General features: G+C 41.1%; 1 protein-coding gene across 1 annotated transcript in view; it reads left to right on the top strand.

Moving 5' to 3' along the window:
- LOC109033099 (uncharacterized) overlaps window positions 1-26,251 on the top strand; it is a gene marked incomplete at its 5' end in the record, with an annotated part of 112,612 nt that overhangs the window by 28,293 nt on the left and 58,068 nt on the right. The window contains one exon of the mRNA XM_019045534.2: window positions 11,140-11,351. Within this exon, the coding sequence (XP_018901079.2) occupies window positions 11,140-11,351 (212 nt within the window). The remainder of the gene's footprint in view (window positions 1-11,139; window positions 11,352-26,251) is intronic.

Below are 26,251 nucleotides of genomic sequence, written 5' to 3'. Positions count from 1 at the left end.
TAAGTTTCAATCAAATGAGAAAAGATCATTGAAACTAAGCAAAAAGACAAAGAGTACCTGATTCGTCGAAATGCATTGGGCTCAAAATTAATTTGGTATATAAATTTGGTCAAAAAACGAAAGTTTCAAAGATTAATATTGGTTAAATAACGACAAATTTAGAAATCTAAAATTTTTCATAAAGTAAAAGAAATGCAGGTCAAAGTGATGATGGCATTAGCCCCATGAGGTAAATCGTGAAAATCACTACTTTCTGTCGGTGCCAAGATTCAAAGAGCTCCTTCCGGCCTCCCCTTCCACAAGAGAAAGGAGCGTGATTATATTTAGGAAAAAGAATAACAGTTGAACTAACTTCGTTATAAGCTGGTTCGCTGTGAAAAAAGAGCATGGAACGTGACAAGTTATAATGTGCGCAAAACTAGATTGAAAATCCAATGATGATTAGAATACATTTTTTTAAGGAACATCAGGGTGCAAATGATAGCTCATACGGTTGGTAGTCATGTGTATTCATTCAGTTGAAACGAAAATTCTTTGAGGAAGAGTTTACACTTATTCCTATCTAGGTCAGTCGCACGCTCATTTTCTTGCTTTAATTTCTCAATGGTTGTCTTTGTTTCCAGTTGAGAACAGGCATGCAATATGACCCAAACTGCCCCTATTACTGTGTTCTTGCCATATTTTAGTTTCGTCCATGTTTTGGGAGTTTTTTTAATTCATTTTTTAAATTATAATTCAATGTACAATTATATCAAAAAGGATTTAATGAATAGGTATTCCAATTCCTTCGTTGTTAGGGTATGGCATGTTTTAGAAGTGTAATATAAAAGCGCGCTGAAATCAGGAATCTGACCCAGTGATTTCATGACGAACAAAACTTATTCGTCGATAATCGAGGCAGCTCATTACTTATTAATAATGCGGGCTTTACGGTTTGTTTTAGGATAATTGCCTCACCGCTACCTCGGCGCTGCACCGCGTTGTATCGGCCTGGAAACCTCAGCGGCTCAAAGCACCAGAGGCGGGCGGCGGGGCGCTTTGTCGAAAAACCGAGGACCTGAATTCAATTAAAGTCAAATGACAACTGTGCTAATATTCCGGCGAATGATCACGGAGGAAGCCGGGGTGCCAGTAAAATAGTGCGGCAATATTTCAGCGGAATAACTCTGCATAATTGGTGGCAGGGCCGGAGCTATTGGATCGTTTCCGGCTCGGCGGGTTGCGGCCGCGATCTGCGTCAGGCGCTGCTTGCGGTCGTGCTCCTCGACAGCCGTTGTTCCGCGGGTGCGTCACCAGTCGCCCTTATTCTTCATGTCACCTCCGCCCTGCCTCTGCCACGAACCAACCACGGTCGAGGCATCTTCGCCGTGACGTCACTCCGCACCATACCGGATACCATCATTCGAGTGACGAGTCGATTTACAAGTATAATCCAGGCTAGGTGGACCGTGAAACATCGCGCCTCGCGGACGGGCACAGATGGGTGCATCCGGAGACAAAATTGTGCCGGATAACCACCCAGAAACACCTTTGCTGTATGCTGCGCTAGTGGGAAATTCATCATGGCGCGTCCCCAAAGTGTCATGACCCCTCGGTCGCGTCCCGAGCTTGTCCAAACGAGGAAATCAGTAACATAATTCGTCGCCCTCGGCCGAAGAAGAATCATAAGCGCCCATGGGCCTCGAGGCAGGGTATGATTTGGACTACATTTTGCAATTGGAACTTTAAATTCTAGCCAGGTTCAAAAACAACGAATGTGCATTAGTTTCCTTTGCACATGAGTGTTTTTCCAGAAGAGCCAGAATTTATAGTTCCAAATTGCAAAATGCAGTCCACTTAAAGCTCAACGCCGCGCTTCTTCTCTACATAATTCGACGAGGAAAAGGATCTTACAACGGGAAGTCTAAAAATCAACTCCTGAACAAGATATGCGTGTTTTACAAACTGATTGCGGTAGACGCACTCAACGACAGAATTTTGGAGTTTTTTTGCCAACGTGCGTTGAAAAATTCAGCATAAAGCTGCGCGAAACGCGTGTTTTCCGAAACGCGTCTGCAGTTGCCTTCCTGAATGGACGTAACTAGTGTTGCTCCAAACAGCATATCTCTTATAGAGGGAAATTTGTGCTCGAATGAGCTTTTCCCTCTGTATTGAGATTTTCAGCTTTATGCTGAATTTTTTAACGCACGTTGGCAAAAAAAAACTCCAACATTCTATATGGGTGTTTTCTATTAACATTGGTCAATGACGAAAATTCAAAAGACGCTAATCTGAATTCAGTTGATCTGTGTTAAGCGCCTAGCCCACGCACAAACTAGGGGCTGCAAAGAGGCTCATCGATGGAACTGTTGACTGTTGTGTTGGAAGGTGAACGATATGTTCACGACACATCACAGATCAGATCTTGAAATTTTCAAAGAATTTCGTGCAGAAATGGCTGAGAAATTGGAGAATTAGTGACAGTTTGAGAGCTGCAGTTTAAACGTGGGCTTGCCGCTTTAAAAGGCTTTTGGACGACTCGATTTCCGTACCTCTCATTCTGTGACTTGTTGTCTATGAAAAACTTTGCAAGGGAAGTTTTTATCTGATTCAGACCTTGTCTAGGGGATAATTGAGCGTCAATCTATGTTAGACGAAAGTTAATCTAGACTGTCATGGACACAGCAGAAACTTAAAAAGAATACATGCTCAGAATCGCTCGTTTCGTCTGGTTTAGATTATTAGGAGAAAAATTCGCCAAGTTAAACGTACATTTGACGCTTATGACGTCCTCTTGATGGACATCATGGCGCTTGCGATAACCATGTTTTTTCCGTGTGTTGAATAAAAAAAAGCAACTTCATTTACAGTTTGCGACAAACCAAACTGACACTCACTAAAAATTTCGATCTACAAGTTGGTAAAATACATTTGACTCTTGGGGTAAAAATTCTAGTAGGACCTTCATATAGCCCATATGCAGAATCCCACAATTCTCAGAGACTTAATTTGGAAATTAAGTCATTGCCCAGGTACAACTTCAGCTTAACATGAGACTGTAGTGGGAAATTTGTCCACGTGAGGACGCTGCGCCATGACTATGATTGTATTAACGCGAACACAGCATTAGATGTCATGTTCCAGAGAAGGAGTTTTTCATCAAGTTTTTAAAGGACACTCACAACCGTGTTTCCTAGGCATTTCCAGAAATCTTACAGTTTGATATCAAGACGTGATTCTACATTTCGTCGCTCTTCTGACGTAAGGGCGTATCTCAATCTCCACGTGTGAGCCCTGATTCACCTATAAATCCATGCTTTCTGGGGCTCATGCAGAAATCTAGATACGCTCTTACGTCAGAGGAGCGACGAGATCCAGGAGAGGAAGCTCGCAAAAATCGGTCGCAGAGGAGAACAACGCAACGTTGTAATGCATTTGCTGTGTTCTCGCTACGGACGGCGCTATTCAGATTCAAGAGAAATTCCCCTCGCCTCGAGGTGAAATAATGTCCTTGAATATGGGTTAAATTTTTATCTCGTGTGAAAACTAAATTATTGTGGAGGCTTATACTCATTCGTGGATCATGCGGAGCAAAGTTTAATATCGGTTGAATAATAGTAAGAATGACAGTGTAAGCCAAACTCCCGAAACAACGACCGTCCAATTTACTTCCTGATTCTAAACCTTTTCCAACTTCCAAAATGATGAATGGTCTCGGTGTGTACGTTTTTATTTTCGTTTTCTGCTCTGAAACTTTCATGTCGAAATGTAGAGGCATGAATTGACAATTTAACCACAGCTGCAAAAGACACAAGCTCTAAATGAAGAAAAGTCGAATCTAAAAACGCCTTCAATAATGCAGTTATGCAAAAGCATGCTTTGGAGCACGAATAGTTGTATTCGGCATAACGTTTCATATTTGAATCGGTGAGATCGAAAACACACCAACTCGGTAACGCGAAAATGCTCAATGTTCATCAAAGACAGTCAATTTTTATGAAGTTCTTTGAAGTTAGCGCATCTGTTCCAACTTGGACCTTTGAAATGCCCTTAAGTGCTTGTATTTCGGCACCGAAAATGTTTTTCTGAGACTAATTTCTCCATCTAATGTGCAGTTTTGTGTGTGTCTTGATTACTTGAATTTTTTCGAGTTGGTGTGTTTTCGTTTTCACTGGTTCATTTGGCGCGTCGTCTTTCTTTCGTCCTGAAAAGACATAAGATTCGCCACAAAAAATCATTTACTGCTCAGCAGGCTGAATATCGAAATTGATAGACAAAGCTATAGACAAAGGAGACAGATAAAAAATATAGCGATTCTATTGGTGGAAGCGGGTGGTTGTAGTGGACAAAAGAAGTAAGTAATAGACTAACTAACGGCAACCCACGAGGGGCCCTATAGTACATCGTTCTTCCCTTAGTTTACAACAACTCGTTTTAATCAATAGGATCGCTCCATTTCCCTTTTGTCTTCTTTGTCTATCGCTTTGTATATAAATTTCAATTATCAGGTCGAGTGGTTACGTCAGATTATTATCAAGAAATGACGCTTCACTTAGCAACAAAGCAGTCAGTTCTTTTTAATTGGATTTGCTCTTGAAGTCCCATATGTAAATGTACACGCATGTTATTTTTTTAAAAAAAAAAAAAAACAAAAATGATCATCTGCTTTCCCAAAGTCCTCTACGGGAATCTTGATCTTTGTTCATGAGCAATGGACCACTAGACAAGGTACAAAATTAAGTATTCTGATATATGTTTCTTAAGCAAAATTTCACGTAGAACACAATTCGCGCAACGGAAATTACTGAAATTAACTTCTAACTAATATATTTAATGTTTCTTGACGCGTGAATTCAAACCTTCCGCTCATGAAAACCCAATGGTCTGCGCGAGTCAAATCGCACACTAAACTTTACCGTGACAGTCTCTGCAATACGAAAATATAGTAGCCTCAATCATGACGCTTTGGCTCAGCTATAGCAAATTGTTTACACTTTGAACAGTAAGTGTTGGGAAAGGAACAGTGCTCGATCGAAGAAGACTGCCGAAACCGTTGTAAGGCGCAATTTGACTCACGTGAGTGTTTTGTGACCGGACACTTCAAATTTACTGTAACCAATGTAAAATTAAAACGTTAATATCTTAGTTAGGAGTTGATTTCAGTTATCTTTGATGCAAGAATCGTGTTTTTCATGAAATTTTGGTTTGGAAACATGTATCAGAGTGCTTAAATTCGTACCTTGTCTTGTGGTCCATTTGCATTGACACGAAATACACCGCGGAGTGATTGTGTGGGCATCGGACCATCCACGAGGAGGAGGAGCTGGACTTGGCCAAAAAACAAATGGCAACTCTCGAGGAGTCTCGGCTTTAAATCTGCATCATTTCAAGGAAGATTCTGCGCCATGTCCTCATTCGGCTTCGAATGCATTCTCGGGGATCGACTACCGTAACTCAGTGTCAACGAGCTAAAATATTCCAAACGCTGTAATTTCGTTTTTATACACGCGAAACGTCCCCGTATGTTCCTCGAGACTCGAGAATTTGGCTCCGATTCAGGATTCTCTCTCCCCTGTTTGTCCGCCCCTCGCCCCCCCCCTCTTTAACCGTGTCCACTTTCCCGCCTCTTCCACCTTGATTTATCTTAAAATGCGATCTTGATAAACGCAAACTATTAGCGGTATTGGGGAGTCGATTTGAGGACCCCACAGAGGATATGTTCTATGATATTAGTTGCAAATTGCCAGATTTCACAGGATTACTGATTATTTATGAGAAATATTTGATGATTCCAGTGTTCAGTGGCGTATTTAGGGGGGGGGCAGGGAGGTCCGGGACCCCCCCCCCCCCTCCAAGCACACAAAAATGAGACAAAAAAATAACATAAATCATGGGAAAGGAAGAAAAATCGGGTGGAGAGAGAACACGACGATATTTTTGTCTAGATTATTTAATTGTTAGGTCAGGTACTTTTGGCACAAAAATAATTTGATCAAAATTTTTGAATTTAAGGAATTGAAGAATCTACCTATCTCGTTTTTTCTTCAGGAAGTTAGTGGATTTTTTCCATCTCATACCTAAAAGAAAACATTCCATTTGGTCTTGTACAAACTGTATTCCATTTTTTTAAAGGTCTTTTAGGGGAAAATAGTGGAAAATATCTTCTTACATTTTTCATGACTGAAATTGTTGAAAAGTGGGGTTTTACGGAGTTAAAATAATGAAAATTTTCCGGGGAAGGCCCTTCGTTGGGAGGTTTTTGTCTCCTCCTCCTCCCCTCCTCCTCCCCTCCCCCCCCACCGAACCTCATCCTACATACGCCACTGAGTGTAATAATGGCAACAGAGCTTGTTGGACAATCTGAGCGGAGGGACGACCGTCCTTCCAAAAAACTTTTTTCCTGGGTCCAGTCTCTGCTTACTTTTTAATTCCACATCCCCTACGCTTTTTCTGTCGGATTATTGCATGAATACTTAATCGTATACCCGGTTGGTGATTTAGGCAACTTTTCACTTGATCCTAGAATAACACTCCTGCCGGAAAGATTAAAGAGGCACGAATAAGAATTTCCAACCCCGTAAGGCAGGAACAATGCGACACAAAATTTAAGAGTGGAAATCCGTGCTTCGTGATTCATTTAGGGGCATTCCTTTGTTGCTTTCGAGTGCGATTATAGATATATGCGATTATGCGATATTTTGAGTCACGCATACTAGCGGAAAGCCTTTGCTGGGGTCACAATAATTATCCCTTTCATAAATGATGGAGTAACCGGGGTAACAGACTGAATTTGCTTCGATCAAAAAATAAAACGAACCTGTTTTACTACTATTTCTCGATCGAATCTATGTCGATTGCTTCACGTTTATCAGTTTCATTCGACTCTTCTCGATCTCTTATTATTTTTATTTCTCCTTTAATTTCTTTCTGCTTCTTTTTTTTCATCTTTTCTTACCCGCACGGGAAATGTGAAAAAAAAAAGTTTGTGGACGCGGAGAGGAGAAGCGCCAAGAGAAGCACTTACGTTACTGACCGTTTTTTGGTTCAACTTATACGCTATTGAAAACAGAATCGAACCGTTCTTTCATACGACATCTAAAGGCACACCATTCAAAAATCTGAATAAATTGACGCGATCGCAACAAAATTTATCGTGTCCACCACAAATTCGCCAACAGAGACCGACTCTTATTTGGAGGATAGTACCACTATTCGACCACGTAAGGACTTGTGTTGCCTGCATAAGAAATTGAAGGTGAACTGTAATGGCGCCAAAGTATTCTCTTCTGATTTGATAAGAGGCTATTCTTCTGGTGCGTTGTGACCTAAAATTTTGATTCAATGGGCTCGAAAGTGTTAGAAAGCGTTAAGCATCGAAAACTGAATAGCTGTGTTTTTAACTAAAATGGGCTTTTGCTGTAATCGATATTTGAATTGATCCGTAGGCAAATTTTGCTTAAAGCCATCACTAACGGGCAGAATTTCTTGAAAAGAAACCAAGTGACACTTGCCAAATTTCAAATGACAATTTATTTTTTGACGGGAAGGCCTTGTCTACACGAACAACGGTTCGCGCAACTTTGCCGGGAAAAATTCGGAACTTTGAGCTGCGCATCGTCTTTCACCGTTTTTTCTGTCCGCAGACGGTAACTTATTCTACCAAAGTTCCGGGAACAATTCGCTCGTGGACAAAGCCTAATAGTTGTATCTATTCGTTTTAGAGTTTCAAGGGCAATCATGGCAAAAATAAATACTCTAACGATCGGCATTTGATTCTTCCTTCGTACACAATAAAATCATCCTGTATGAACAGGAAGCATCTGATATCCTTGTGTCCTTTCACGAGGAACAACGCCCAAGTGATGATTCATGAAGCTTTGATATTTTTATCTGTTGGGAATGTGAAATATGCTAGTCTGTAATAACAAGTTTTTCGGAAAGAAAAGTTAGAAAATTATGACGGAGCACCGCCTGGAGGAATTGGAAAATAAATTTAGGGAGTTTTGCACGGCTACGACCCGAAATCACGACTCATGCAAGCTGCACATGTTTTACGTGCTCGCGAGCGCAACGGCGCGGCGCGGGCGGGCGGGCGGCGGCGGGATTCGGCAAGGGCAAAAGGCACCGCACACACCTAATCTCAGTGTCCTGCTCCACGCTTCGCGAGAGCCGTAACTTTAAAATCAGGATCGTTAAATGAACCAGCAAGCTCTGTCTCATGTTTTTGTGACAAATAAAAAAGTGAAACTGCGTCATAAGTTGTGAAAACTTGGTCCGCGGAGTCTCCGACGAAATGCTTCAAGACCCGGAAACAAATAATTTCCAAAGTTTTTAATGAGACCTGCTGTTGCCAGCCATGGCCGCGCCCCCACTCTCCTCTCCCGAAAAAGCATCAAACCGGTCACCGCCCGGCAATCGTGTTGACATCTCGCGGTACAAGTTTACATGCAAGGAAATTCATTCGATTTGAGCATAAAAAATAGAGCGGTAGCGACATAAAACAAACTGTCCACGAGGTCTTAAATTCGCGGAAAAGAGCAACGAAAATAGGATGTAAGAGGCGAAAAAAAAAACGAGGAGCTACGATGACAATGCAACAACAATCGCAGCGACGAAAAAAGGAGGAAGAAAGGAACTCCGCTTTTTCTCCCATAAATTAAATAACGCATATAACTTGAGACGGTGAGTTTCTTAAACGTGCAGGGTTCATTCAGGGCCACGAAGCGAGCTTAGATGCACAGGAATCACGTCCCATAAAACAATAGCATATTTTCCCCGTAAGTTTTATAAGCAGGAACATTACGATGAAATTAAGAGGAATTATTTATATTTATTGCCGGGGGGAACATGCTCCCTTTCTTTGCGCCGTGGACCGGCCCGCGCCCGCGATGCGGTGGAGCAGTCAAAGCACGAATTTATGGGAAATCAATTCCATTCAGCCAACGAAACTTGGATTACAACTTCGTGTAAAATCCGCGTTCAACTTCCGCGAATCTCTTTACGTAAGTGTCTCGGAAGTCGTTTCATGTAAGACCAAGCTTTTCGCGGTTAATTGAGCCTTTAACGCTCCCCATTATACAATGAATTCGATAATACCTGCTTTGGTTCAGCTGTTTATCTCGCGGCTCCCATTCACTGAAAAAAAAGTATGGTAGTGTCTACTATAAGTCTACTTGAGTTTTTACACAGTGATGTTATTTAGTGAAAATAACCAGAATGATAGTAGTATTCACCAGAACTCTTCTGATACTTACTATAATATGGTAAATGTTAACATAGAGCCCGGTGTTTATTATGAATGCTTGAATGAATTTTTGAATGCTTTGGAAATCATTTAACACGGAACGACTATTATACTTACAAAAAACACATTATATTTTCCAGTAGTACATATTTCTTTTTCATCACTTTAAAAGGGAATAATCAATGCAGAGAGTGCAAACATTTCAAAATCATGAGTTGAAAAACGCTGACTCCGCGAGTTTAAATATTAGAGCCTAACACAGAGCGGAGCGGCGTGTTAGCAGCGCAGAACGCGCACTGGCTCCTACAAACCTAACGGGATACTTCACGCATTGCGCAACGCGTGAAGTATCCCGTTAGGTTTGTAGGCGCCTATGCGCGTATCACGTTGGTTGCCTGCCGCGCCGCAACGCTTTAAGCAACTATTTCGCGTCAGAGGCGTTGCACAGAATCCTACAAGATTGAAGGCGCACGAAATAACTAGTTAAAGAGGACTTTCAATTTTGACTGCATCTGTTACTGAAAAATGTTTAATTTGGCATTGGAGCGTTTCCTAGGCTCCCACTTTGGTTTTCATCTTATCATATCCGCACAGTGTACACATGAACATATGTTTTTATCTGCTCCTAGAGTCTGTTCTCTTTCATGACTTGATTCATGAATGAAATGTTTTTAAGAATGAAGGAACTCTTCACCTCTAAAATATAAATTTTCGTATTTACTCCCATTTTCAAAATTCTCTATGAAGACGTTAATAGCCTGTGACGTTGAACGTCTTAAAATATACTAACTAACGAACTAGTAGTGGTATGCATTTATTTTTGAGGCGGTTCCTGTCATTTAAATGAGAAGAAAAAAAATGTGGACATAACATGTCCACAATTTGGACAATTTTGGACGTATTCATGGTTGGACATTAAATCATGTGGACTTAACGTTTAGTGGACATGAATAGCGGTGGAAATTTATTTAATGGACGAAAGGTAGGCGGACATAAAGTCCTGGAAGCGATATGAACCGAAGTCAGCAAGATTTTCGGGAACTTTTCCTCTATAGCGTACACGTATGACAGCAGGACTTCATTTTGCAGTAAGGTACTACAATTTCGGAATCATCTGTAAAAGTACATATCTGCACAGGGAAAACTAATGGCGCATTCGTTATTCCCCAGAATGACCCAGAAATAGTAGTTCCTCACAGCAAAATGTAGTCCTGTAAGCTGTCGGCAGTAATTTTGGAATTTCTCATCGGACTTACGCTGTCATGCAAAAATAATGATGTTCGCATACTCTCTCAAGTGCTTATCTTATTATTCTATCATGACACTGCTCGGACCAATGATAGGGTAGAGGCGACCACTTAGGAGATGGACTCTTCGTCGTGAGTAGACATTGACTGCGGGCTAATTATTGAAATTGATAGGCAAAGTGACAGACAAAGAAGACAAAAGGGAAGATGGAGCGATCCTGTTGATGGAAACGGGCGACGGGCGGTCATAGTGGACAAAGGAGGCAATTAATTGACTAACTGACGACAATCCACGAAAAACATTTAAGTCAGTCTATAATTTTTCCCCTCGGTCGTCTGCCACCCTTTTCAACCAATTGAATTGCTTTATTTTAGCTTTGCCTTCTTTGTCGATCGCTTTGTCTATCAATTTCAATTATCAGCCACAATTTTTAAATTTCAATTATCTTCGTCGCACTCAAGCTGAAATTTCGTCGGTTTCGTAGTCAACGATGGACCAGCTTTATGGGTTTAAATTTCAGTAAGAAGATATAATTTATTTTTTTTTAAAACGAAAAAATGCAGTTTGCTTGTTGGTGAATTTAAATTTTCGTTTTACCAACAAATAATTTACTTTAAGTACTTATATGTATCGAAATTTGACGAGATGGAATTCGGTTTTTGTTTCAGGTTGTGGGTGTCTTCGTGATGTGAATCTGCAAATAAACCCCTCCATCGTACAAAGAGGCCACGAGGCGACTCTCTTCTGCCAGTACGAGTTAGAGGATGGGGCGCCCCTCTATTCGGTCAAATGGTACCGTGGGAGGCACGAGTTCTATAGGTACTCCCCAACTGAGAAGCCGTCCACCAAGATATTCCCTTACGAGGGTATTAATGTAGATGTAAGTACCGATATTTTTTGCATGAAAATTTCAGAAAACTATCTTATACAAAAAATGAAGTGGGAAAAAGGAACACGTTAGTGTCGTTTGTAGCTGTTTTCTCTCTGAGAACGACCTGGAACTCGAATAGGCATTCGAATTTATGGATAGTGAAATACACATTCCTGAGTAAAAATTGTACATATTGGGATATACATAAGATATCAATGAAAATACAGAAAAAATTTACGCTCACTATTTGTAGACATGTATTAGACAAGTTTCTTGTCCGTATGAAACAGAATGTTTGCCCAAAATTAAAAAAAAAAAAAAAAAAAAAAAAAACTTAAATAAGGAACTTTTATGTTTGATTGAATTTAATTTTAGTGTTACACAGACGGTGTTGAACACACTAACGTTTAGGAAAAACATGAAAGAATACCTGAGCGATGATGGATTTTGAATATTTTGTACTTAAAATTAAAATCGATGCATTTTTCAAAGAGCAAAAAATACAACACTGGAAAGAAAAACACATTGGATCTAGAGTCCAGACTCTTAAAAATATCGACAAGAAAAAATACTCTTGATTCAATCAGATTTAAGCTTAAATCAAGAACCAAGCCTCTTAATTTGAGCGGATTTCCCTCTGATTTAAGCTTAGATCTGATTGAATCAAGAGTCTTTTTTCTTGTCAATGTTTTCAAGAGTCTGGACTCTTGATCCAATGTGTTTTTTTTCCAGTGAAAGTAAAAAATCAAGCTTTCCTGATTCTGTTGAAAGGTCACAATTAGCGTGAGAATCAAATAACTGCCATGAAAGAGATTTCAATTGGTCAAAAATCTGAGCTTCGGCCGCAACGTTAAAAGTCCGGGGTGCCCTAATTCTTTTTAGGAAGCTTTTGCGATCAAAAGCTGTGCGTGTGAAACTCATCGAGGAGCTTTTATTCTACACGATCGTCACCGTGGAGGAGGGGGCACGCGGGGTGGGTGCTGGTTGTTGCCACGATGATTTGATTATGGGCCCGTGGTCATTTTGGTAATGGACGGCCTTCTTTTTTCCCGTCCTTCTTGACCGATACGTGACGCGCTGAAAGCTTTCCACTTTTGCACTTCGCGCCCCGCACCATCCCTTATCGCGACACTGCGGTTTTTCGCTCACTGTGAGCTCCAAATGGTGTCAGCTTCAGGCGTTGTCACAAAGAGACTGCACTAAAAATTACGCCTTGCACGTTTCCCGATTAGTCTTCCTAACGCACCAATAGCATTAACCCGTGCTTATCTCTCCCTTCAGGAGTTTATTCATATCTAAATAAAACTTTATCTGAAGTTAAAGCTCTTTTTATCGGGATGCATTTTGGATTTTTGATTTTAGATTTTACCTTTGTTTTTCCCGGTCACTTGGTTGTAGATTTTAGTTAGCGATAGCTACACTGGAAGAAAAAAAAACACATCGGATCAAGAGTCCAGACTCATGAAAACATCGACAAGAAAAAATACTCTTGATTCAATCGGATTTTTGCTTTAATCAAGAACCAAGCCTTTTAATGTGCGCGGATTTCCTTATGATTTAAGCAAGAATCTGATTGAATCAAGAGTATTTTTTCTTGTCAATGCTTTCAAGAGTCTGGACTGTAGATCCAATGTTTTTTTTGTTTTTTTTTCCTGTGTATTTCGATCAGCCGAGCATCCCCAGGCTACGTGGTAAACACTACTTTAGTAGAACTGGCTAGAACTTTATTCATTATTTTCATACTTTTTCGACAATATTTTGCTAAAATTAATTTTTTTCCGCACAGAATTTTCAACATGTTTAATGAGGATTGCTGGAATTTTAAGTGACACTGCTTACTATTCTTTTCAATCTCCTGCCACGGGATGCAGTTCCAATCCTCCCTCCTCAATAACGTTATTAACCGCACTATGCTATGACGCGCTTATTGGAATCTAAAATAGTAATGAATGTGATAACGAACCAATCCGAAACGAACATTGTTCCTTATATTGCGTGATTTTGCGTAGAAAACTTGAATAATCAATGGTAATGTGCGGAAAAAATCGTACTTTCTTCGTGTTCAGTTTCGTAGACTCCAGGTGCAAAATTTTGATGGATTCAGAGCAGCGCGACACGCCGCTTTAAAGCTAAATAAATCATTGACACATTTAAATTAGCCGTGAATTTCATTTCTACTTCAGACACTTTTCGTAATCTTGATAATCTAAGCTTTTCTTCACGGCGGCTGTAATATTGAACGTTTTGTAATTTTGAAAAACGAAAACTTTAGGAATTTATCAGAGAGGTGATTTATGGCGTTTGAGCTCGGACCTCTCCCTTCACGTCCCGCACATCCTCCCAGTTTATTTCCCCTAGAATATAAATATAAACTGAGGAACAGTTTATCGCTTTCTTTCTCCGTTTTTTTGGACTCCACCTTCCTTGGATCTCGGAAATGCCCGGTTTCACTTTTATCTCATTCCTTTGTCCTCCAAATAGTTCGTATTTTTTCAACGGGTATTTTTAATTTCAGAGAATTATTTCCGGTCATTTGCAATTTGAGGTCTCTCTGAAATAACCCTTTTGATATCTCTTCGTTATGTTCCTGCTTAAGCGGTTAAATGAATGTCAGTTCCTAATGACGAGTATTTGGATTAACTGAGGCTCGAACTATCAAAAATTCACCATATGACGAGTGTACCTGATGAATCTTCAGCATTGATACGAGGGTCATCCAAAAAGTAAGTTCACCCCTTTCATATTTCCGAAACTAAAAGGGATAAATCAAATCGGTAAATAAGAACTTCTTACTTATATCCTCAGCTCTCCATAGGTTTCAAGATTTTTAAATTTAGACCACTGGTTGCCGAGATATTCGATTTTTACGTGAACAACTCCCGGCCAGTTCCGTCCACCAAACGACGCGCTGATATGAGATGCACCGCGCGCTGTCGCGTCGCTTTTGTCTTCTGGGACTCTCAAGGGGTACTTCTCGTCCATTATTTGGAGAAAGGGTGTACAATCAATGTACCACGGTATTGTGGAATATTGAATTCGTTGCGATTGGCAATAAAAAACAAGCGACCGGGTCTCTTGTCTCGTGGTCCCCTATTCCTTCACGATAATGCCAGACCTCTCACGGCGAAATAGACCCAAAATTTTTTGGACAAATTTGCATGGGAGGTGTCACCTCATCCTCCATACTCTCCAGATCTTGCCCCGAGTGACTATCATCTTTTTCCGCAATTCAAGAAGCACCTAGGTGTCCAGCACTTCGAGAACGATCAGCAGGTGATGGAAGCAGGCTGGTTCAAGAGCCAACCAAAAGTGTTCTTTGAGAACGGCATTAAGAAGCTTCAGAAACGCTATAAAAAATGCATCAATAAGAACGGAAATTAAGTCGAAATATTAGGTAAGATCGTTTTAAAGCTAATCTTAAAATATTTGAGTTGGTTATTCCTATGTAGATGTGTGGGGAACACAGTCATTTCAGGTGGCGTGACGGGAATCGCAGCGCGTCGTTTGGTGGACGGAACTGGTCGGGAGTTGTTCACGTAAAAATCGAATATCTCGGCAACCAGAGGTCCAAATTTAAAAATCTTGGTACCTATGGAGAGCTGAGGATATAAGTAAGAAGTACTTATTTACCGATTTGATTTATCTCTCTTACTTTCGGAGATATGAAAGGGGTGAACTTACTTTTTGGATGACCCTCGTATATTAGCATTGGAAAAAAAACACATTGGATTTAGAGTCCAGACTCTTGAAAACATAGACAAGAAAAAATACTCTTGATTCAATCAGATTTAAGCTTAAATCAAAAGGAAATCCGCTCAAATTTAGAGGCTTGGTTCTTGATTTAAGCAAAAATCCGATTGAATCAAGGGTATTTTTTCTTGTCGATGTTTTTAAGAGTCTATACTCTAGATCCATTGTGTTTTTTTTTTTTTCCAGTGTTGGCGATTAGAATTTACTTCGTAAAAAATTGTAGCGGAGACGCACTCCATAGACTGCCACAAGCCAGAAGCGCGCCTCTGCTACAAAATGGACGTATTTTTGCTAAAAAAAACCAGAGACGGGTTGGAGAGAGGGATTATGTTCGTTAGTTGAGGGACGTGGCAAATGAATGGGAACTATAAAGCGCCAGTGACGTCAGCGGCGACGACTGCACTCGACGAGCTCAACGATGTCGCATCAACTCATGAGCTCTATGTCCACAGCACTCCTACATACCCACGGCTCATGAGTGCCGCATATCCCTATTACGCTATTCTAATGAACGTGATTGAGACGTAATTAACGTCTAAGTATGTGAAAGATATAAGTAAGTTTACTAATTTTCAAAAGGTGCAAAAAATACAAGCATAAATTAATTTACGTAAATAAGTGTATTTAAAGAAAATAGAAATTAATTAAATAATCTCGATAAACGAAGAAAATTAAGATAGAATAGGATACCACATTTTGTGCTTAGAGCTTTGCACAGGTCCTTATTTTACTGGAAATTGTGCGCCGAGTCTGAGTGGACAGTGTCCAACAATGTGGAAATAAAACAGCTCACAGTAACTAGAGTCCTCTAAAATGGGAGTTAACTGTTCCCGGGATGGAGGGAAAAAGCGAGACAAAATTATTTCCCCGTTTCCGAGTATAGTGTCACTAAAAATCATTTAACAGCGACATAATGATACACACTTCCTAGATTGGAGTGTAGACCCGGACATAAGTTGAACAACTTTACAGCGAACAACTGCTATGAACCGGGGCAATTATGTGCAGTGCGGGGTGCAAATGAGATTGACGGAAAAAACGGGTCAAAAATGTTGGCATTGGCCCAGCTCGAAGTTTTACAAGTGCGAAAACGTTTAAATAATGCTAATTACTGCCCGAGGAAATCTTGTACCAGGCTCACTAAATGGCGCTATGCGACTCGCCGCACGCCATCGCACAGTGAGAACTGTTTTCTCTACAAAGGACAGACTCAGAGAGTCGGATAACCCGTATATTCTCATTAAAGTTGTAAATTTGTTAATGTTTACTCAAATGTAAAACAGATGAAAATTGTTTATTATTCATGATGAAATTTTCACCAATCTCTTTATATTACACAGAATATTTTTTGAACTTTATTCACCAAGACAACATCCTTCACAAACAGAGATTTTAAAATGTCGCAACCGAAGTACCTGCAAATTTCTTTTTTTTTTTTTTTTTTTTTTTTTTTTTTAATGTTTAAAACCATTTGAAACCTTAAAATGTGTTTCTAGTTAAAAGAAATTAAATTGGACAAGAAAATATTTTTTAAATGGAGCTTCTGATCAGTTTTCCTTTTAACCAATTGATCCACATCGATCAAAATAATCATAATTCCGCACACCGTATGCTAAAATTATCGAGACCATACTACCGTTAAGAAAAAACGTCGTATGAACGTTTGACAGTTGCCGAATTTCCTCCAACAAAATGTTTTTTTCAAATGGAAGTTTACGTATATTTTTTTATGAAATTTTCAGGAACTTTAGATGAAATTGCGAAAAAAAATTACTGAATAATTATCGGAAGAAATATATTCCTACGTTTTCCCAGGAATCCGTGTTTTATCAAAAGAAATTTAGAAACGCCTGAAGGTTCATACGGCGTTTTTCTTTAGCACGGCAGCATATAATTCCGTTGATATTTTAACCGATCGTTGACCTCTGAGTCATCGTCCCCTCTGTCGATATACCTTGGCCCAAAAGGGTCCAACAATTTGATATGAACTAAAACACGAGTAACATTCTGTCATCGTAACATGATCATGCATGACCCCTACTAAGACCCATTTGGAATTTTGCATACATTCGTACACCGCGTATCCGTCGGGGGAACAACAAAATAATGAAGTTGCGGACAGACGACGCGCCTTTGGCCAACGAACTGATATGATTGGCGATCCTGTCGCCGGGGGGAGGGGGGGGGGGTGTAAAAAAAGTTTACACATTATTTAAATTGAGGCCATCTCGCATGGCGACCTCCCGTGGGAGAACACCAGAAATCTGTGAAGGGAGCTGCCCGAATTCTCGAAAAATCGACGTTTCTCCCTCGGCGAGGGCCAGAATTCGGTTCTCGTTTCAAAAAGTCCGGCATCGTGGTCGCCGAGTTGTTGTCGTTGCTGAAAAGTTATTTCGTTCCACAACGCTTGAACCCCGGTCCCGTTCCGCTCTGTAGTACGTTGTTTCTCGATCATGAATATTCTTCATTAGCACTTTTTTTAAATGTCATTTTTAGCCCTCCCCCCTCTCCGTAAATTTAATTTAATTGAACATTTGTTCACGGCGTTCAATTTCAATTTGAGCCAGCCTGGAACTCGGCTATAGTCGATCCCGTATCAATTTACATCCTACTGCCTCATTTTTATTGTTATTGCAAGGGTGCTCAACGAATTTTGATTCTTGTATCGGTTTGTTTAATCCTCTCCGTCGTCGAACTGCCATTGATTTTCAATTTTTAAAATTGTTAACCCTGGGATGACCAAGCTGGGTCAAATTGACTCTAGGCTTGCTTACAACGCGTGTGTCAGTGCGCATACCCGCTTTGAATATAGGTCTACAAATACATCCTAAAAAAGATTCAGGCATCAAATTAAAAAAGAATAAGTAAAAATATCGAATGTCAACACAACCAAAGATGGGAAAGACGTATTCGGGCCTCGTTTTATAACTTTTCTCCCGAATCTGAGCGACACCTGCATTGCCAGCATGGAGCGGAGCATATCGACGGTGTAAGTCGGCAATATCACATAACTCGGTTTGCGACGTCGCAGACTTCGTGTCATACTTTATTTTTTCAACGGAAAACTACTCAACGGCCATTCTTTAAAGCTGCCGTGATTTTTCTTCCGGTGCCAAGAAAATTCTACGAAAACTTCAAGGAATGATGTCAATTTGTTCTCCTTTAAAAAAATAACACGGAGGCGGAGATTTTCAGACAACGCAAACGAGTTATGTGATTGCCGACTTACACCGTCGATATAGAGTTCACGCCTCGCTTCATCGCGCCTTCAATTTTGCAGATGCAACATGGACATCCACCAAGCACGAATAGTTGTATCTACCTCCTTCAGTCACAATTTGAACCACAAGGGAATTTCTAAGCTTCCTTAGGAGCGGCTATGAATACGGCCCGAAGGATAGAGATAAAAGCTGCAGGTCATCCGAACTCCTTTCCAAGTGCTGTTACGTATCGAGAGAGACATCGCAATGAGGCAACCACGGCGGCAAAACTACAATTTTTCAATCGCACCATCCGAGTGCGGGCTAAGGCCGACGTTCGGCGCGAAGTTGTCAGTTCTGAGGAAAACCCTCGAATTTTCCCAAAATTTCACACCGAAAGGCCGAGCTTTCCGCGACGCTGTTGCATCGGCGGTTCGACGTTCGAGCCCGGGTGCAGACGCAGAGCAGAGAGCAATTTCTCTTTGTAATTGCTTGGCAGTTGAGACACGACCCGTCGTCCCGTCGACCCGAACGTATTGCCGTGATAGCGAAGAAAGCCGTAAGTGCATTTCCGTACGAGCCATGGTTAGCACATGCTCTTACGTGTTTCGAGGTTCATCCCAGACTGCACTTACGATTCGTCCCCTTATCACGGCAGCGAAGTCGCGCAGTCCTCCGTCGCGAGACAATCAACTGCTGCTCAAATCTGACGCAGCTACTATTGCGTCACGAAAAACAAACGACCATTGTCTTGCCGGAGCTGTCCTTATTTATTTATTTTATTTATTTATCATTTACTCGAAGACTTTTCCGTGCCTGTATTCTTGTTAATTTGTCAGGGCGAGCGGAAGGCTCCGGGACCTTTGTTAGTCGGCGTTAAAAACGCTGGCCCGTTAATGCCATTCTCTCCACCGTGTTGAGCACGTTCGAGTCAATTATGTTTTTTTCAAAACCACCTCACTCGTTTTGTACGGCATTCTCGAGAACGAAGTAACATCCTCGTGCCTAAAGGCTCTAAATAAATAATCATTCATCAGAACGGTATTTTTTCATGCGTTTACAACGATTCAGAGTATTTCTTTTGTTGTGTTTTGTAGTTATTCATTTAGTCTTTGATTAAATGGTAACCAGCAAAGAGCTTTAATTTTATAATTTGTTTTAGTTTATTACGTTATTTACGTCGCAGAGATGACGAATTTATCCTGTTAAAAATTGGCTCTACAATAGTATTTTGAATAAAGGCCTACTCTCAGGCATAACAAGGCATTTGGAACATAACTACAATAGGATTTCTCAATGTCCCTATAGTACCAGCTCTAGCTTTAGGCAATAAAAGAAATCCACAGCGGGACTGCACTGCCGCGCTGAGGAAAAACGTCGTATGAGCCCTGAGACGTTGCCATATTTCTTTAAATAGAAAAATAATTTACTGGGGGGGATACTTTTCTTCAAAATTTTCAGACAATTTTGTACACAATTCTTTCTAAAATATTTGAAAATTGTATGAAGATGTATGCATTTTTTCCTATAAATTACATGTTTATCCGGGTAAATTTGGCAACTCTCAAATGTTCTTAGGGCGTTCCTCCTTACCACGGCAGTACAGTTCGCATTTTGCTTTGAACGCAGACTGATTGTTGAAATTGATAGACAAAGCTATAAACAAAGTAGACTTAGGGAAAATGAAGCGACCCTATTAGTAAAGACAGGTGGTTGTGATAAACTGAGGTGGAAAAACGGTGAACTAACAATATATGGTATATCGGAGGTTGTCATTAGTTATAGTTCATTACGTACCTCCATATTCCATTGCAACCGATCGCCTCCACCAGTTAAATCGCTCCATTCCCTACTTGTCCTCCCTGACTTGCTGCGGTCAAGTTTTAGTGTGGATGTTGTCGGAAGTGCTTGTAAAATGTGGCAACTGTGTTACCGCAACGATCTGAAATATCAGATTTGGCATTCCACTACGATATCTTGGCTGAAAGACGCGACATCGTCTGAGCTCCCGATCTCGTTTCAGCCGCCGCAACAGCAGTGCCACTGTACCCGGCTTCCACGGGACACAAAGGCTGAGCTGGCTGTGAGTTTGCTCAACCGTATTGTTCGGAAAAAAGCTAAATGGGCAGGACTCCCTCTTGAAACCCTCTTGAATAACAGGGTTGGACGTGTCTGTCATATTTATCGAGTCTATGGTAAAAATGACACAACCAGAACTATCGTAGCTAAAAATAGGTGGCCTGTATAAATGGGAAATCATGAACCCGGAGTACGAATACTGCCGTTCAAATTACATTGAATCTTCAGACGAGGAGACTTAGTTTTCACTGATATGTTTCATAGTGGATATTTATACCGAAATATAATCTCTAAACGATTTTAATCAAGCCACTTATTTTTAAATAGCAACTGAAGAATCTCAAGCGAAAAAAATAGAAAGTATTTGATAGAACTTCACAAGAAAACTCAAAACATTAATATTCATCGAGCTGAACTCTCGGCTGCACAGTAGATTTTAGTAGAAATGTCTCTCATATGCATTCAGAAATCGTCAATGATGGTATATTTCTGTTCTCTGAGAGCATAATGGGAATGGAATACCAGACAAGGTCTGAACTAGAAAAATAAGTAGGTTCAAGTTTTCTCTTCAAAATTTTACGCAAAAAACGATTCAAACGACGGGAAATCTGGAAATCGACTCCTGAACGAGTTATTAGTGAGTAATTGTAGCAGTTATCACATGGAAGTCAGATTACACAAGTAACAACATTTATATTTTTCCAATTTTAACAATGTTAACTGTGAACACTTATCCCACGGTGTGATTGGTTTTCCCGTGAAATTTTAAAGAGAAAGCAAGATGATCAGTGCTGAAATTCATATCTTGTCCAGATGCCCCTTGTGAAACAGTCGAAATTTTGTAATGTTGAGTCTTTTCCATGTACATTTTTATTCAGTTAGTTCAGACAAACTGATAATTGGCTGAGCTCCGCGATCCTAATCGACACCCTGAATCTGCGCGTGACGCGCAACATTCAAGGCACCATACTGAACAACGAAGACCGATGACTTTCACATTCAGCCACTCATATTCAGCGTGTGATCCCGGCATTAGGCCCACAATAAAATCGACGAAGCTATATATCGCCTGGGTAATGGGCCTATTGCAAACTTTTGGTAGAGCAAAAATAAGAGTTGTTACTCATAAATAATGTCTCAAAAATCACGATGAGCGCATCGGCAAACTTTGAAATGCACTCCTAACTTCACAATCTGCGTAAGAAATTTGCGTTTTTTTAAGCCTCCCGCTTCAAAAAAGATACTACAGCACAGGTGAACATTTCGTTAGAGGAGTCGTTCCATTCAATCCCTGCTGAACATGGCCGACGTTTTCGCGCGCAAGTTGAGGAGAGCACGAGGTAAATCAAGGCGGATATCTATCGACGCGAGAAAAATGTGAATGTGAAACACGCCGATTGTTATCATGTGGTTAGAATTATCGTCCCGTCATATGTAAATAGGCGAATTGGCGTCGGGTATGTTGAATATTGCGTGATATCCTTGTGAGCAGGGGTTGGATGGAATGACTCCTCTAATGAAATGTTCACCTATGCCGTGGTGTCGTTTTTGAAGCCGCGGGAAGCTCGAAAAAACGCAAATTTCTTACTTAAACTGTGAAGTAAGGAGTGCATTTGGACGTATTTCTACCAAACAGACCTATGTGGAGGTGAGAAATATGGGGTGTGCTCTAGAAAGCTGCATAAGAAGCAATGTAAAAGTGGGCGTGATTCCTTTTGAAGAATTGGAAAAGCAGGATTTTATCAAACAGGGGACATTCTATCAAACAGACCTATGTGCCAACTGAATGCGGAACTCATGAGCCACGGGCATGGCAAGAGAGCCTTGTGGACAGGGCTCATGAGTTAAAGACGCGGATCCGCGGCTCGGAGTCTCCATCGTCGCCGCTGACGTCACTGGCGCTTTATTATTCTCATTCACTATTTCGGCCAGAGAACTAACTAGCACACCCCATATTTCTCACCTCCACATAGGTCTGTTTGGTAGAAATACGTTCATTTCAGACTTTGCCGATGCGCTCATTGTGATTTTTGAGACATTTTCTATGAATAACAACTCTTATTTGGACTGAGTTAAGCAGAAAGGAACCAGCCCACATTTTGGAAAAAATTGAGTTATGAGTGGTTTAGAACTCAACCACTGCTCTACTATCTATCGCCGAAAATTCAAAGTTTTCGTTGGAGCAAATTTTGCAGAAATTGAACTTGAAGCTTATCTTTTACATTGAGTCTTATGCAGGAGCCAATCTTTAAACCTCTTTTTCTCGGTTCGATCCCGATGTGGCTTGGTTCCTTTCTGTTTAACTCCGTCCATTTTTGCTCCGTAGCAAAAGTTTGCAACAGGCCCATTCCAAGATCCTCCCTTGGAAAAGTTAGGAATTCCTCGCAATCTGGCGGGCGCGAAAATGGCGAATGATTTATTGGCCCTCCTCGCGTGCGAATTAACGGTGTGAAAGACAAGTTCTCGTAAAAATCCGCATCCGGCGGAGCAATAAAAGTATAGCAGTTAGGAGGGAGCTCGCAAAAAAGAGAGAACAAGACGCTTCCGAGACGAGCTGCCAAGGAAGAGAATCCGCGCCGGCTCCGGCTCCAGTGCGGGAGAATAAAGCCGAGAAGGAGAGGAGGAGCCAGGTCGACGAGTACTATCATCGTAACTCGGTGTACTACATTAAAAAGTTACACAACCTCATCCCACCTCCCTTAAAAGTCCTGTCAGCGGGAGAGCTGTGCATTTACAGTTAAGCTTCACCCTGGTTGAGTTTCATGTATAAAAGATCGCGGCACCGGAGTATCTCAATTTCTCCGGCCGCTCCTCATCTCGCCGTGATTTTCGCCCAGATGCATCTTAGGTGCTTAGGTCCCGTACGATGTGCACGCAGTTATGATAGTGACGTCATAATTGGAATGCCCAGAGACGATATGAGACGGTGAACGGTGGACGTTTGTTTGCGGGGTGTCTACTAGTCCGGAATTTCCGGAAAATCCGTAAGTGGTCCCCGGTGAAAATTGACGATAAGAGCTGCATTTCAAAATACCATAGGAATTCTTATAGCCGGCTAAAGAAGGCTACAGAAAATCATATAGCTTGCTGTAGAATGCGGAGAAAATCGTACGGCCGGGCTATACGAAGCGATAAAAAATTATACAGCCGGGCTATAGTTCCTATCGCCGGGCTTTACATTTTATCGCCTGGCTGTTGCTTTTTCGCCATCGATTATAAAAGGCTATAAAAAATTGTATAGAAATTCGTGTGCTTTGGAAATCATTAAGTTTGATACGGAACCACCTTAATATTTACAAAACCCACATTATATTTTCCTTTAATACATATTTTTTTCATCAATTAAAATGAGAATAGTCCATACAGGATGTGCAAACAGTCATGAGTTGAATAACGCTGACTCCGCCAGATTAAATATTGGAGCCTAACACAAAGCGGAGCGGCGACACACTGGCGCCTACAAACCTAACAGGGATACTTCACGCAGTGCGCAACGCGTGAAGTATCCCAGTTAGGTTTGTAGGCGCCAGTGCTCGTTTCGCGCTGGCTACCCGCCTGCCGCGCCGCAGCCTGCAGCGTGCCACCGGGCCACGGCGCTTGAAGCAACTATTTCACATCAGAGGTATTGCACAGTATCATACGAAACTGAAGGCACTCTAATACTCTATGGCTCTTTTCGTATAAATTGCCTCGATTTTGCGGAGAGCTCGTGATTATTTTTACAGCGGTTTTGCAAATGAACGCGATTTTGCCGGCCTTTTCCCATTTGTCGCACAAGGCTTTGTGGCCCTGCTAAAAGTTCGGCTGTGTTTATAAATGGACTACATTTCGCAATTTATTAGAACTACAATTATTGGCTCATCTGTAATAACGCTTATTTGTGGAGGGAAACTAATGATACATAGGTTGCTTCTAGACTGAGCCAGAAATAGAAGCTCCCAATTGCAAGGTGTAGGCCAAAGAGCGTTCAATGTATTTGGAGTTTCATTGGCCTATTTCTCTTTCTTTTTTTTTCTTTTTTCTTTTTAAATCTTGAGTAGACTAAGTCTGTTGTTTTAAAGAGAATTGGTACCTACTTTCCATCTCTTAAAGATTCCGCGCAGTAAGCTACACAAGGCAACAGCCGGTCCACCGGCACGGAGATGAAAATTTATAGCAAGTAATCCTGGAGTTGGGTTAAAAGCTTTCTCAATTTCTTCGAAATGATTTCGGAACGGATAGCAAAAATAACCTACAATAAACGGGCTCGACACGAGGTTGAGGCCTCCGTTGGAGTCACCTCTTGCGCTACTCACGCTTTAATGCAAAAGGAGCTCGACGAGCGTCTGATCGAGTGGTTTTTAATCAAACGTCTTGCCTCCGCTAAGCCCACTCGCAGGAGTCGCGGTCTTTGAAGGGCCTGTCAAATCTCCGAGATTCTGGGAAGGGAACAACGAGAGGATTTCAGGGTATTCGCCGGGGGCAAACGTTTGCTTGGAAGCCACAAAGAACAGGTGTCGCGTCGCGGCCACACCGATAGCTACTACCTTACATTATCGAATCATCGACTATCGATATTTCCCCATTTAAAACGGTAGTGAAGAATCGATCATTAAGGTGCACCCTCATAATCGATCCTTTTCATAGGTTTAAACGGCATATCAATCGATTAATCGGAGAGTGCACCCGAGGAAACGGGCCAAATTCAAGTTGACACGACGACGACCGCTTTTGACTATAGCCCCTGTTCCTTGTCGGAGCCCTCTCGTCGTTCCTTGTGGCCTCAAGTATTCACCTCCATTCAGTGAGTTCCACGGCATCGCCGTTGCCACGTCAAAAGTCGTCCGGGCTCAAATCACAAGACCGCCCCCCCCCCCCCAACTTTTAATCGTCTCCCAGACGAAAATCCCTAGCTACAGTTTTTGAAGTGTTATCTAAGTTATAATTTTAGTTTTGAAAGAAGCGATAAAGCACAAAAACAGCCCGAATATACGTTGTTACGTGATAATAGCTAGAGTCAGATCGCCACTCAATTTTTTATTTACTTTTTTGTGTATTTTGCAGCTAAAATTGAGCTAGTAACAGCTCGAAACGTCCTGTCTCTAAGTGTTTTTAATATTTTAGCCTTATTTACCCATGTTTTAATTCCCTTCTTATTTATTTTGAAAGAAGTTAGTTACGGTTCAAAAAATACTTTTTCTTCTAAAATTTTCACCTTTCTGGTTACATACTGACGCTTCCTGACCCCCCCCCCCCCCTCATTAGCTTCGCCACATGTAACTTCTCCGGAAGAGGTTGTCGGGTCAATTTGATCCGGTTTGAGGTTTACAAGAGTAGTCGTCTAAAAAATACCCCCACGCGACACATCTCTCACGAAAATCCCAAGTTTTTGACGTGTGCATTTCAGGGCTTTTGACTCACCTTTAATATCTTTTTACTCTATCTCTCAAATATCAAAAGTATGAGACGTGTTGATGACGGCGGCGTAGAGATACAATTATTCGTATTTTGTGGATGTCCGTGTTGCATCTGCAAAATTGAAGGAGCTAGGTGCGAGGCGTGAATCTGTAGTGCTCTGCCAGTTATGCTGCCAATGAGGTGTAGCTCAGATTTGGGACAATTTTTTCGCCCCTACTTTCAACTTGTACACTCTGAGACTTTGACGAAGTATGAGGTCAACTCTTTCCGTGTGAAATATTTTCCTTCGGACATTGAATTTTCGGTAGAAAAAAATAAGCCTCTAGACGAACTCAAAGCTGTATTCTCAACTTAATTATTTTTGTAAAATTTTTATTTGTTTCCCTAATGTCAAACGCCGTCCAATTTAGCCTCTCAGCATCGAATCTGAGTCAAATATGAAATTTAATCCTTAAACGCTTCGAAGGAAGAGAGAGGAAAGAA

Source organism: Bemisia tabaci, chromosome 1 (assembly GCF_918797505.1).
Source record: "Bemisia tabaci chromosome 1, PGI_BMITA_v3".
NCBI classification, from domain to species: Eukaryota; Metazoa; Arthropoda; class Insecta; order Hemiptera; family Aleyrodidae; genus Bemisia; species Bemisia tabaci.
Note: the sequence above shows the minus strand (reverse complement) of the source record. Positions and strands in the feature narration are given on the sequence as shown.